Source organism: Betta splendens, chromosome 4, assembly GCF_900634795.4.
Source record: "Betta splendens chromosome 4, fBetSpl5.4, whole genome shotgun sequence".
Lineage (NCBI taxonomy): Eukaryota > Metazoa > Chordata > Actinopteri > Anabantiformes > Osphronemidae > Betta > Betta splendens.
In genome coordinates, this window is record NC_040884.2 from 7,877,535 (window position 1) to 7,892,197 (window position 14,663).

Here is a 14,663-nt window from a genome sequence, read left to right on the forward strand (position 1 = left end):
AGTTTGACCTCTTCTCGCCGTGGCTGACAAACCACACACATGACGAGTAATCAGTCACTATTTTATTTTATCTTGAGTAACTGGGAGAGAGAAAACCTTGTTTATTTTCACAGGTCCAAAGCAGTGTATCAAAAACGAGCAGATAGTCAGAAAAGTATGTAGTTACAAAAACACAAATAAAGCAAAACTACTTGCTTCGTCTCCTTCTAAGACTGCATGGCTACTTCAAAAACTCACAGTCTAAAGATCGACACAGGCAGAGGAAGAGGACGGAAATATAGCAAAAAGACTCCCAAACCTGAGTCCAGAATAGAAAAATAAGGCTTCGTGAGCCTAAAGGTTGCTTCTGCTTCATCACCACACAAAAGCAAAGGACACAACCCATCAACAGAAACTCTACTTGCAGTTATATTACATTTACGTTTCAATATGGCTTCTCAGGTACAGACATAATAAACACACCGAGGTAAATGGAGATACGACTAAACTTCCTGCTTAGGCCTTAAAAGCATCAGGAAATGCAGCGCTGCTTCAGAGGTGGTGTACGACAGTCTCCTAGGGGTTTGTGCTCCTCGGTCGGCAACGCGTGGATGCTCTGCTATGGAAGCTGGTGCGTTAAAGGGGCGTCTGCGTCAGTGTAAACTCTGTCGTTTACGCTCTCCGCCGGTCCAGTGTAGCGCTGAGGTTCTAACGTGTGGCGTGACTGCAGGCGGCGGGCCCTAAGGTGATCACGGGGGCCGGGTACAGTCGCTCAGGTTAAGGCAGCTGTGCAGCTCGCGTGTCCTGTCCATCAAGATGGAGCGTCTGCGTTGTGTGGGTGTTTGGTTTGCAGGGTGTGCCTCTCTTTATTTTACAAAGGGCTCTAAAGCCTCATATTTACACCAGTACACGGACTGCAGTATTGGAGGTAATCGCCAACATTATTGACCATATTTGCAGCTCGGTTGTTAAAAATTCCTCTGTGTGTGTGTGTGTGTGTGTGTGTGTGTGTGTGTGTGTGTGTGTGTGTGTGTGTGTGTGTGCATTGAAGTATGTCCCCCCCCCCCTCTCACCCTACACCAGTGCATAATCAAACTGACCCCTCTCCAGCCCCTCCTTGTGGTCAGTCCAGGATGATGCGGGCATGCGACTGTAGGGGTCCAGCAGGATCCTGAAGCACCTGACCAGCAGGAAGACCAGGAACAGCATGAGGAGGCCCACGAAGGCCAGTGCAGTGCGCTGCTCGGTGTCCACCACCACCAGGGACAGAGGGGGGCTGCTGCTGCCGCCGCCAGGGCTGCCGGGGAGGGAGGAGCTGGCCGGAGACAGCAGCACTACGTAGTCATTTGTGGACACATCGTTCATCCTCCACGGGGCCCGAAGGCAGGGCTTGCACACGGACTGGATGGTGGGTGTGTTGGGGGGAGGCGCGGAGAAGGACGGGAAGGTGTTCATGAGAGGCAGCGCAAAACAAACGTATGTTACTATATTAGTATGTTACGTCCTCTGGGTGGGTGAAGGTTATGAGAGCTAAAAAAGAAGTGAAGTCAACAACGTCGGCTATTTGATCATTTAGTCATGTCTAGTTCCATCACCCAGAAAGGCCTGGCCTTAATGTGCTCTGACAATGTGAGAAAGACACACACACACACGCACACACACACACACACACACGCACGCACACACACACACACACACACACACACACACACACACACACACACACACACACACACACACACACACACACACACACACTCTCGTCAATTAAAAGGAACTACTTTTGTTGCACATTTCGAGGAACTCGACAGACTCCTTCAATTTGAGTAATCGAGTCTAGGTATCTATTAGCGCTGCTCTGCCACATCAGCTCTCATTCTCACTCTGGAGAGGTCTGGACACTATAAACACGCAAATATGACATTTAAGGTCAGGAGGTTGGTGTCCAGGTGTTGTGTCAGCGGGTCAGTGGATCAATCGCCCTGAAGTGAAAATATAGGATCACCTTTGGAGACGTCGTCATTGAAATGCAAACTTTTCTCTTTGCCCAGGTAGCTGGAGAGTGAAGTGGGTCAAGAGCTGTCAAGTGTTGAAATGAGTTATTTCACTCTTTCCCTTTGGGATGGTCCTGTCAAAAACGGCCGCGCTTGACAGACAGAGAAGCAACAAGAGGTAGAAAATGAGTCAGTGGCTTCTGGAAATCTGCCAGTCCTGAAAGTGGCTTGATCCAGTTGGATCTCCCGATCACCTGTGCTGGGCTTCTCCCACGTGTCTTCAGGTAAAGGCCCGTTCAGGACGTGGTTCTGGGTGGAGAATCACTGCAGCGCCTTCTAATTCACCACCTGGAAACATAAAGGGCACCTGGTGAGACACACGCGCAGACAAACATCTTATGAACAAGAACCTGAGGTGCAATCTAACTCTAATTAGAATCTAACTCTAACTGACATCAGTACACCAAATCCCACCAGCTATTGCAGAGCAGCTCATAGTGTTTATTCCTAACGTGGGTCATATAGAAAAAACTGTTCACTCACTACATTTCATCATTTAATGTGATGATTATGGCCGCATGCTCAAAATGTGAGCGCTGCACTGACATTAGCCATCTGTGGTGAGAAAACAGCCTCGGCGCCCCCTGTGACGTCTATTAGTGATTACAGCGTCACATTAGCCTGTAATGAATGTGTGAATCTGAACAGCGATAGCACATGACATCACCCTCATCCCTCAGTGCACGGCTGCAGCAGAGCGGGGGTTCACCGGCTGACCCCCTTTCATTTTTCACATAAAGGAGGAAAAGACAAAGCGAAGCGCCACGGAGCCTCATTAATAATCTAAAATCACATCTCCTGCAGCGGAGCAAGTTTGAAAACGCTTGGGAAACATGAGACGCAGGTCCACTTTTACACGTTCAGCCGTCTGAATGAAGTGGTGACTGACCGATGGGCCTGGAACGCGATCCAGAGCGTGAGACAAAGACGAGGGGATGCGGAGGAGGACGACTCATGAAACTCAATAACAACTGAATATGTTCGACAGAGATGAAACCAGGATTCAACAGTTTGACTGAATGACTTTATCAGTCTCTGACATCAGTGTAGGAGAATTCTGCTCTATTGCGTCAAGTTATAGGTTTTTGGACCAGGTTTCAGATCCTGAAATTATATTTTTGGTTGTAACTTAAAGTAGGAAGATGTTCAGCATACGTTTGAGCCGATGGAGCGGAGCATGATGAACTTTAAAGAGGGTTTAAGGAAAAGGAAACGAGGACTGACTGATGAACAGAGCAGCCTTTCCATGTTACTCCGTCCTCAACAGGTACTGATGCACAACGAAACACAATGAAACCCACACAGTCGGATCCGCAAAGAACACAATGCATTAGTATTTAGATTTAAGCAGTGAACTCTCCAAGTATCAATATGAACCCTACACACCATAGTTGATTAAAGGATTTCAGTTTGGCCGAGGTTTTGTGTGTGTGTGTGTGTGTGTGTGTGTGTGTGTGTGTGTGTGTGTGTGTGTGTGTGTGTTGGGGGGGTGGGGGGGGGGGGGGGGTAATGGGGAGGTAGAGGGAGGGCAGACAGAGATGCTCAGCTTATTTTCCCCCTCGTTAAGTCTCGCTCCCACCATCACCTTTCATCACACGCGTCTTGTGTCTTGTTCATCGGCCGCGTCCCGCTCCGCTTCCACTTCTGCTAAGCACCGGCGGGACCCCTGTGACCAAGGGGAGTTGGTTTTTGACTGAAAAGGCCCCCGAACGGACGCTTCGCTTGCTCTTATGTACATGTGCAAACCACATGGGTATGGACGGGCTCAAACACACACACACACACACACACACACACACACACACACACACACACACACACACACACACACACACTGACATCCTCGGGCCAAATGAAATGAGGAGAGTGGGGATGTGTCTCCGGCCACTTCCTGCCCGCTATCTTACACACATCTGTATTTTAGTAATACTTCAGCCCACAGTAATTTGCATTTATAAGCAGTAGATAGATTAGTACCTGTTTACATACAGTAGACAAGCAGAGGACAGCTTCACTTTAAGATCTGAGCAAGGACCTTTCAACAAGGAGCCACCGTCCGTCCCCATCAGGCCCCAAGACGCCGACCCACCCAGGCCCACGCGGAGCCCAGAGCCGAGCCAGGCCTGACTTGCTATTTCTCATAACCGGAGAAAAGCCACTCTCCAAAAGTAATTACACTTTAAAAACAAAGGCAAGGCAGAAAAGAGCGAGGGAGAGCCACAGCAGAGAGAGAGAGAGAGAGAGAGAGGACGTAATGGTAAATGTTCCCACTGTCAGCCGCAGTCTGAATGAAATCGAATTAACTCTTTAGAAATTGCTGCTTATAAAGATAAAGTGGGGCTGAAGAGAAAGCAAAGGGGAGCTGCAGGATGCGCAGAGTCAGGTGGGCATCGCTATTAACGTAATGACGTCTACACAACAAACGCGGGGCATTGAGGGACACACACACACACACACACACACACACACACACACACACACACACACACACACACACACACACACACACACACACACACATAAATGACAGCAGGGCCCTGCGGGAGCGTATTGATACTATCCATCATCAAGCCCTATTGATATGTTTGATCCACTTTTCGCGGTGACTCGCGGCTGTTTGTCCGGGTTTATTCGCCACCTCGGGGAGCTGACACCCGACGTGTGTTTATGGCTAATGAGGACAACAGGGACCAGGTAACCTTGAGCTGTGTACGACAATAAACGTTCGGCAGCGCCACAATCAATAGCTACCTTATCTAACTTTAACATGAACGGCTTGACCTGCACTTCACAGGGAGGAAGCCCCCCCCCCCCCACACACACACGCACACGCACGCACAAACACACACACGCACGCACACGCATGCACGCACGCATGCACACACAGACTTTTTTCCAAGCACAAATACGGCTGCGTTATGGGTATTTTTAGCACCTTGAGAGACACGACGAGTGCGTGGAGTCATTCCTCTTCACACTTGGCCGGCAGCTTGGCTCAACACCCAGCCCACGACTCAGATAGCCCCTATCATAATTAGGCTGGCAGACAGTCAGTGGCTACAGTAATGGTGATAAACCTGGGCAATTAAGTACTCTGCTGTTCCAGAGCCGGTCTTTGGGCTCAGCGTATTTTACTGAAAGGTGTCTATCTGCCTGGGAGAGAGAGAAAGAGAGAGAGAGAGAGAGAGAGAGAGAGAGAGAGAGAGAGAGAGAGAGAGAGAGAGAGAGAGAGAGGGAAAGAAAGAGAGAAAGAGAGAGAGAGAGAGAGAGAGAGAGAGGGAAAGAGAGAAAGAAAGAGAGAGAGAGAGAGAGAGAGAGTGAGAGGGAGAGAGAGAGAGAGAGAGAGAGGGAAAGAGAGAAAGAAAGAGAGAGAGAGAGAGAGAGAGAGTCTCCTGCTCCTTGATAACAGAGCCGAGAGTGGACATGACCCAAGTGCGCTGACCTTTTAAAAATAAAAATGTACAGCGACCCAACAGAGAGGGAAAAGCACCGTACAATGATGCGTTCATCAAAAATCCGTCTGTCACCATCAACATTCACACTGCACCCCCCCCCCCCCCTCCGTTCACCCCTCATCAGTTTGAAGTATGGATCTCACCCTCTGACGTTTCTGAGGAGAAAAAGCTGTAAGAAAGTGTTCACATCAGCTCAGAAGGAAAAGGTACGTGGCAGCGAACCAGGAGAGAGGAACGAGGGCTGGAGACATGGAGGGAAAGACAAATGGAGCTGTGCACAGATGAAGGAGCAAAGGGAAAAACAAGCCCTTTGTGAGTCCCAACAGCCGCAACACAGCCCAGCAATTCCGTCTTCCAGGCTGCCTACAATCTATCACTTTATCACCGGCCCAGAGGAACACGAAGTCTATTTTCTCTATCAGCACATTTAGGGTTTCTCAAGGTCACGCGTGCATCAATATTCAAAGTATTCCAGATTAAACATCAGTATTCATTTTGAACAAGACAAGCGTTCCGTTTTAGGCAAATACAACAAGGCCTGATTCAGCTGCAGCTCCACGCCGACCCTGTCAGGGTCACGTCCTGCACGGAGGACTGCACAGAAAGACGGTGGAGAGAGAGAGGGGGGGGGGGGGGCTGTCTCTTTAGTCTCCAGCGTCTCCTGGATGTTTGTGCCACTCCGGCTGACAGGCGGCCACGGGGGAGCGCTCAGAGGGACGGGGGGGGGGGGGGGGGGGGGGGGGGGGGGGGGCGACCCCTGACTCATAAGAACGCACGCTGGGGCTTTCAAGGGGACTTTTGCGCGCTCTTGACACCCACCTGCTCCGACGCGCGTCCCCACAAACAAGAAGTCTTTTTGGAGACACTGTGGGTTACATCATGTCTGGCGTCGGCTGCGCTCCGTTATGAAGGCGAGTGTGTGGCAGAAATTATTACCCGCTATAAAAACACAATAAAGAAGACAAATACACGCGCTCACACACACGAGGCTGCCGGAGAGTTTTACGCCGCCTCATCATGACTCTCTACGCTCTAAATGTGATTTCTGTTGTTACCAGGCACTTGTGTGTGTGTGTGTGTGTGTGTGTGTGGGGGGGGGGGGGGGGTCACTTAGGCAGCAGATGAAATCACCTTTCTCTTCCCTTTAACACCACTTTAATCAGCTCATCGTTCGTGTCTCTGACATCACTGCGTCCTCGTTTACCGTCGCCTCCACGCGTTCTTTTCTGTCCGCGGCCGCCAGTCAGGGTGAATAAACGTCAGCCGTCGTCACGTCCACCTCCGTCCTATATTTAATCCACAAAATCACAAGCATGAAATATTCAAGCCGTGATGAGGATGAGGAGAGACGGGTCCATAGGTGGCGGCGGCGGGTCAGCGGAGAGCGGCCCCGCGTGCGGATGGTTGAGTCAAAGATCGAGTCAGAAGGTGTTAAACGGGGGCGAGGAACGTTTTAGGTAAAGGGCTATTACGTATCCAATCAGAAAAAGAGCAGCCGACACGGACAATCGAACTTTATGGCTCACCTTGAAAGACACCCTGCTCCCGTCAACAGCCAGTGTGGCCCACGGGGCTAAAGCGGCACCGGGACGGAGCAGTGGGGGGGCGGGAGGATGTCGGCTGAAAGGCAAAGGCGGGGGAGGAAAGGGGGAGAGCGGAATGGTAATGCCTATGATTCACACCTGCCTCTAGACGGAGCAGGGGTCTGCAGCTACCTGGGCACCGCGGGGGGCATTAATCATATACATGTAGAGGGAAGAAGTCATGGAGGTGGGACGAAGGGAAGAAGAACGATGGGATTGAGGGAGGGTGGCAGCGGGAGGGGGGGTGGGGGGGTGACGGGTGAGGCAATATGGAGATGTCAGCACTCTCAGAAGACGGCACTTTCCTTCCATCAGGCACCTGCTCTGTCAACTCCGCTGGAACAGAACAGCCCGTGTGCCAGGCAGTCGAGCGGCCCGCGACGAAGGCCATATAAATTACGCGCCCCGCCCAGACAGCGCTTGCTCAAGAGCAAGAGGAAGCGGAGGCTGAGAGAGTCAGAACCCCGGCTCCACGTCACACGAGCACGCGAAAGTGCAGCATCCCTCCGCAGCGACCCCGTGATTCTGCTCCTCTACGTACAAAAAAAAAGAAAAAAAAATACCCAACAATAGCAAATCGCTGATTCAAACTGTGACGCTGGAATAACTTTGCTCAGCAGGGAGCCGCCGACTGCTCCGATCCCCTGAGCACGGATTAAACACAGGAGAAGAAGAAGCCTCACACAGATCACCTTGCTGGAGCTAAGGTAGTGTTTCCAGCTGGCTTGATTACTGCCCATTACAGCAGGGGGGGGGGGGGGGGGGGGGTCCCAGCTGACCCACACCACTTTTTCTTACTTTCTGCGCTTCATCTCATTTCACAGCATCTGCGGCACTTTCCTTTTAAGGTGAGTTCATGCACCCTGTGTCGACCACCTATTATGGGATGGATGAAAATTATTGTTCAGCAGGAGCCCACGACGGTGGCGGCCTCGTCCTCCCGCCGGTTTTGTGGTCACGTGAGCGCCATGCGCTTTTTTTTATGCCACAGCCAATAGGATGTTTATGACCCCGCGCGCGTTGTTGCCACGTTATTTACGGCCGAATCGAATCACGCTCGCTGTGACATCGCTATTATGTCTGGTGGCGAAACGCCGACATAAAAGGTGATTTGTTGTGCACGCGGGTCCGCGTGCAGAAGCCGTTTCCAGCGGGAACCACGTCGCAGCGTGAGATTTAAACGCGGCCTTAAAGAGACGATAAGCGATAGAAGGCGTGTGAGGTTACTGTATCACACACTCACAACTCTGTCCATTTGCATTAACAGCGGCCTCCTCCGTATTTATTAGTGAGCCGAGAGCGGCCATTGAAGTAAAGTAGCCGAGCACAATTGACATGCAGTTAGTTTCCTTTTGGAAGAACTCCACATCTCTGTGCTCCGCTCGCTGACCTCCATCACATTCAAGATGCCAAAACCTCAGATTACACGTTACTGTTAATTATTCGAAAGCTGAGACTGAAACGCGAGACGACGCGGACGGAAGCGTGCGGCATCCAAGACTGCGGCGCACAGATTTAAGCGATAATGTGTGGGATGGTTCAAAGCCCACGCCTGGATCCAATTGCACAATTACAGAGGGGAGCCGATCGCAGTGCACCGAGGACACGACAGCATCGGCTGCAACCCTAAAAAGAAAAAAGGGAAAATTCATCAAGATAAAAAAAAATGCTGGGTTTCACTCTGAGTGACGGCTTCGTGTTAATTCAATTCACCTCCAGCTGTTTAGGATGTGTGCACCTGTGCTATCTGACCTAAAGACCCACGGGAGGTTCTGAGGGAGGAAGATCCCCCACCTCAGCAGAATTCAGACGCACGTCGTCAAGGTGCCTTGTTCGAGGCTAACGGGGGGAGAAGGAGCCAGTCACACTGGTGCTGTCACGGTAATTTCATGGCACACTGGCCCGTGATGTGGCAACCTGATGGCTTTAAATAGCATCAAATCAGGAAAACCTCCCAGTGCACAGGTGTTAATCACTGCTTTGGATTTAACTCATCAAACACCAATTAAAGTCACAATTACAATAATAATATTATTAATTACATTCTATAGTATTTTTTGCAAATAAATAAGCACAGCAGTCACACATGCCAGTTAATGCTGTGCCATTTTGCTCCACTCCATCGAGCCCCATCGTTGTTTACTCCAGCTGTATTATTTACTGTTTACTGCTGCTGTAATGACGGGTCTGCGCAGCGGTGACGACGGCGCAACTTCGAAAGTTTGACGCGATAAACCGCGGAATCAACGTCAGAGTTGGGTACGCGTCGGTGCGGGAGCCTGCGGCAGCGAGCGGCGCCCGGAGTCGCGCACGTCACCGTCGGCATTTCGCATCACAACATCCCGTTGAGTGCACACCCGACACAGATCTGTCACCTTTGCGGAACTGGCGCACCAGAAGCAGCGGGACGTCCCCTCTGCACCAACCTGACTCCGCGTAAAGGGGCTCTCGGCGTCCGGACAGCTGCAGCCTGAAACTTTGTGACGCGATCGCCTCGGCTCCGTCGCCTCCAGCTCCTCCGCCGTCGCCGCCGCTGCCGCTGCTGCTGATGCTGAGCTCCGCTCGGCTCGGAGACGCGACAGGAAGCAGGCAGAGAGTCTCTTAAAGCTCCCCACCCACTCCGGCCTCCCCCAAGGGCGCACAGCCAATCGCAGGTGTACCCACAGCACAGCGGCGCGTGCACATACAACACATACTGCACAACATCTGTACATCTGACCCAGAGATGAGAACTGTTTTGGTAAATTCGGCAGCTTATGAAACACATATGTTTCAGCTAAAGCTAAAATTATTACAGCTTTGGTGGAACTGACTCATCCTCGCTCTATGGGGGCCATTAACCAACCATTTTTATGATTATGGCCCCACAGGTCTCCACAGCCAGACCAGAGAGTTAAAATCAGATTAAAAGAGGCCTGTGATATGCTGTAATGTAAGAAGGATGAAGGTCGTTAATGCATCTAATCAATATCAGTAATAAAGAACCACTGTAGCTCACAGTTCATCTGTGTTCACACAAATAACCCTTTCATGTTTCTGGGAACCATCGTCGTCTTTCATCTCCTCTTTTTGTGCAGCTTTCTGCAAAATCCTCTCCTTAAAGAATCAATCTGCAAAACCAGATGAATGCAACTTTTCCACAAATAAGCTACGGTGCAAAGGAAATAGCAGAAGGTTCATAAGAGCAAAATGAAAAACAAGCCACAGATTTATGAGTGCAGCCCACCTGTTGACTCATATTACACCATTTTTTTCATGAAGGTGTGAACAAACCAAATTAATTTTTTTATGTCAGGTTTGGGGTTCTTTTTGTGTGTTGCTCTGCATCTGACTCAGCAGGCGACAGGGTCCCTTTAGAGCAGAGCAACAACAGCGACATGGAAGACTGCAGAGCTGAGGAAAAAGACTCAACAGAGGTTCCACGCTTTAGTTTAAATGTGTGCATCAAATTAAAATAAAAGGATCGAACACAGCTTTAGATTCCTCAGCGCTGGTCACAAACACACACGGCTTCATCCGAACACTGTGAATGCGACAATGAAAAGGTTTAAAGTCAAAATGGACGACTGAGCCAGCAGATTTCCCGCTGGTCCGTCACACGATGATGAGAGCGTGTGGGCTGACGCAGTGGAGTTTGCAAACCTCTGACAACCCAGCAGGACGTACATCTATTATTACACTGCTACTTTTAATTAAAGCAATTTTCTCTGGGAACAAAATGGCAGCTTGACATCAGGGGCTGGAAATATCCATATATCCCAGTGTGTGTCAGCACCCGTATGCCTCTATATGTGTGTGAGTGGAGCATCTTTGAAAATGATATGTGTGTGTGTGTGTGTGTGTGTGTGTGTGTATGCGTGTGTATGCGTGCGTGTGCGTGTGTGTGTGTGTGTGTGTGTGTGTGTGTGTGTGTGTGTGTGTGTGTGTGTGTGTGTGACATCCATCCTGGGCCTGTGTTTCTGTGTGGGTGGAGAGACAGGTGGGCATGACCAATCAATAAGGCTGATAATGAGATTTGAGGGGTGTCATTATAGCAGCTCCTCGGGCATGCGACGCCTCCTCTTCCGTAAAGAGCACCACCGTCTCCTCTCCACCGATTTCAAGCCGGCGCGTCGGCCAGACGCCGCTCGCGTTCTCGCAGCACGCTCGGTTATTTGTAGCATTGACGCGTTTTCGTGACGTGTTTCGAGAGCAGCACTGTTCACATAGCTTCAATTAAAGCATAAAATCCAAGTGGTATACGTCGTCATCATCATCATCATTTGATAATATATATATATATATATATATATATATATATGATACATGTTTCTCCTTTGATCCTGTTTTATGTTGCTGTTGATGATTTTCCTGCTAGAGCCTCAGCCCAAAAACACCCAATAGCTTCTGTTTTCCAAGTGAAAAGTGACGAGTCTGTGTGAAAGTCATCAAACCCCCCAGAGCTGACCTTCAGACTCCCGGCGGGTGTGAATGCGCGTCCGTTGACCGCGGGGGCTCGGCCTGACCGTCCTGTCACCGCCCCGGTGCCGTAGCTACCGTTACACAACCCGGTCCCAGAACAGGAGTGTGTGTCTGCGCGTCCTCTGCTGTCGGCGCTGCTGCGAGCGGGGCCTGCGTGGTGCAGGTGGCTTCATGCAGGCTGCAGGGCGGGTAAGCGGTGAAAAGGCTCTAATTGTCCAGTAGCAGCAGTTCCACCCTGGACTGACACGTTCCTCACACGCCCTCCCGTCCGTTAGCAGCTCCTCTTCGGTGGTCGCACTTGACACTTTCATGTTCTATTATAGTTTGTGAGTCCGCGTCTGCAGCTCAGAATAACTGAGCATTAGCGGATTCAACTGATTTAATGGTACAGCGATAGCCTGGACGCTACGATAGCACTTAGAGCCCACTGAGGTCAATTTTGCCCTTTGTTTTGAAGTTTAACAACTGCCGATCAATACCTCGAGGCCGTCCATAAATCCCCATTCGCTCATGATGGCACAATGGGGAAATTTGTTTTAATGAGACATTAGTTCAACCCCTGACCTTGGTGAGAGCGTTGGGAGGATTTATCGTGTCTCCCGAGGGAGACTGTCGCATCCCTAAATGCACGGTCTTAGTTATTCATAAGAGCTTTAATTATGCATTATGCGCGTTAGTAAACAATCGCTGTGCGGCGAGAGAAAACACCAGCTTTCCAGAGTAAGACTAGGTAGCTGCTTGATGGGATTCTGAGCCTGGGGACATTTATTACTCCAACAACTGGAAGCAAATGATTGATGACGCTTTGATATCAGCTTTGTAAATTAAGTGTAAAGCTGTAAAGGTCCGATCGCGTCGGAGAAGCAGACAGCGACTGGAGGAGTTTGTCAGAGCAGGCTGCCAGAATCACTTTGTACTGCTACTCGCGGTGTAATTTTCCTCCTCAGAGAACAAGTGGGAACAAGAAGAGGGAAGGGGCTGTGGGGCGGAGGCGGATTGAATTAAAACCAGAGGACACTTGGTTCAGATAACAGAGTCTGATGGAGCAAAGTGACTGATGATGCAGCGTTTCAAATTCCCCACACGATTAGCATCACCAGAGGATTCATTCTGGCTACATTTAAAGTGATTGATCATTCCTATAAATTAATGAAACAAATAATAAATATTTTAATGCCAAATGAGGGATAATTCTTGCCAGAAAGGCAACCAGCCATTTTACTGCAATGCATCACCTTCATATTTGTTGCGTTTTCTATGAAACCTCCTTCACTACTTCACAACCAAATACAGACAGTTGTTTGTGCAAACACTTTCAGAAGTAAAGCAATGCGGACAATGTGAATAATGAGTCATATATGAAGGGATGTTGGATTGTGGTCATTATGGAATTGACAAATTAATCATTTTGAGACGTTATTGAATAATTGATATTTTCAGATATGTTCCACTTTATGTTATTTTCAAGTTGTACAGTATTACCCTTTTCAAATTGTGCCTCCATGTGTAGTTGTGGGTCTGGCTGTCAACCAGTAGTGGTGAGTTTTTGTGTGATGTCTTTAACCTCGTTTTTAGAATAACCAAAATGAATAAATACATTGATGTAATGTCACAAGAAAATGTCAAAGGTATTCAGAATTTAACAGTTGCATTAACTCTTTTTGATATGACTTTAAAATATTAGTTTGACATTGTGGGAACTGGGAAACATTTACTTTATTACTGACTGAATGGCAAGCGCTCAGTCAGAGATTCATGAGAGAGCGAGCGCAGAACGGGAGCGAACCTGAACTGTGTGAAGTGAAGCGAGTGCACATGAACTTTTTTTTTTTTTTTTGCTGAGACACACCGCTGCTGGACATGTGCAGGAGCCTAAAGGAGCCTCATTAAACATTCAAAATAGCCTCTGTCCTCTTCATCAGTCACCAGAAGAGGAAGCTAAACAAGCGAGGACGGGGATTAGTTTTGATATTTTTTGCCTGGGATTTAATTTCCTCTCTTTACATATTTCATCAAAAGCCCCCCTCTACCTCCTTAACCCCCCCACCACCACCGTCCTCCACTGCTTTCTGGTGTCTTCTACTCGCTATCCGTCATAAGATCTGACTTTAATATGCTTTACAGAGGAGTTTAAGCAATTCATCACAGTGTGCCAGGGCCCAGGACACTGCCATGCTGCACATTTCATAGGCCAGTAAGCCTCAGCAGTAGCACGGGCCAGATGCACAACTGCTAATGCCTCTATTTATTCCGCCAGACGAGCCCGGTACAATCCGTCACTCCAGGAGCAACGATTTTATGGAGCCACGGGCTTTTCCTCAGTAAACATCTGTCCAGTCACCTGATTGGTCTTTTGTTACGCCTGATGGATGAGCGCATTCACGTAAAGCAGAGGAGTGATGCAGGAGACGTCCAGCCGAGGAGGACGGCAGCAAGACAAACTGGGAGCGACACAAATGCTCGAAATGAATTGATGTTAGCTGGCGATGATGAGGAGATGACCCCAATTTCAAATTCACAGCAAGTTGCCAATAATTATAAATGTCATGCTTTTGTCTTACTACCCTAAAAGAAAACATGCGTCTTGATATAGATTTGACATTAAGTTCACAAGCTGTCGTGAGACCCCACAAAGTCCTTGCCGGTGGCGAAAATGAAGCATGTGGAGGTTGACTGGGAAATACGAGCCTGTGGGGAAAACGAACTCGTATTATGAAATGCCATTCACACATTCCTTTTAAATGACTGCAATTATTCTTTGAAGCATGATTAGCCCGTGGAAGATCCTCACGGGAGCCGCGCGGTGGATTAACTGTGTCAGCCTGACACCCTGTAATGTGGCAGAAAACCTCAAGCGGGGGAACATACAGGACATCGTGTACCGATGTGACTTAGGTTTCAGGCTAACAAATAAGCTTTAATGTAAAAATGTGATTCAAGTTATTACAAACTGTCACAGCGACGTGAAATCGCGGGTCAGGCTAATTAGCGGCGCTGAACCGAGAGTCCCAAATCCTCACGTAATCTAACAGCGCTGATCCCCAGTGAACTGATGAAGACTTGTTTGGTGAATCGTGATCATTTATCAAGATGACTCCGCTTGATTACATCGCTCATGAGTGACCGGCCTT

The 14,663-nt window shown here is 49.1% G+C and overlaps 1 protein-coding gene across 4 annotated transcripts; it reads right to left on the reverse strand.

The window, feature by feature from the left end:
* Positions 1-42: 42 nt before the first annotated feature.
* LOC114854472 (cortexin-1-like) lies at positions 43-9,659 on the reverse strand. Of its 4 annotated transcripts, none has more exons than XM_041070430.2 (3): positions 9,498-9,659; positions 1,985-2,321; positions 43-1,380 (listed from the first exon to the last, which is right to left on the reverse strand). In XM_041070430.2, the coding sequence occupies exons 2-3, from the start codon at positions 2,000-2,002 to the stop codon at positions 1,054-1,056; spliced, it is 345 nt and encodes a 114-aa protein (XP_040926364.1). In that variant the 5' UTR covers positions 2,003-2,321; positions 9,498-9,659; the 3' UTR covers positions 43-1,053. The 4 variants fall into 4 exon arrangements, with proteins under 4 accessions (XP_040926364.1, XP_040926362.1, XP_040926361.1 ...); XM_041070428.2 differs by adding an exon at positions 6,620-6,774 and having other exon boundaries at positions 43-2,321; positions 9,498-9,657; XM_041070427.2 differs by having other exon boundaries at positions 43-2,321; positions 9,498-9,656.
* Positions 9,660-14,663: the final 5,004 nt, after the last annotated feature.

Bases quoted from the DNA above. Each gene is read 5' to 3' on its own strand.
- LOC114854472 (XM_041070428.2), bottom strand. From the start codon at position 1,434: ATGAACACCTTCCCGTCCTTCTCCGCGCCTCCCCCCAACACACCCACC.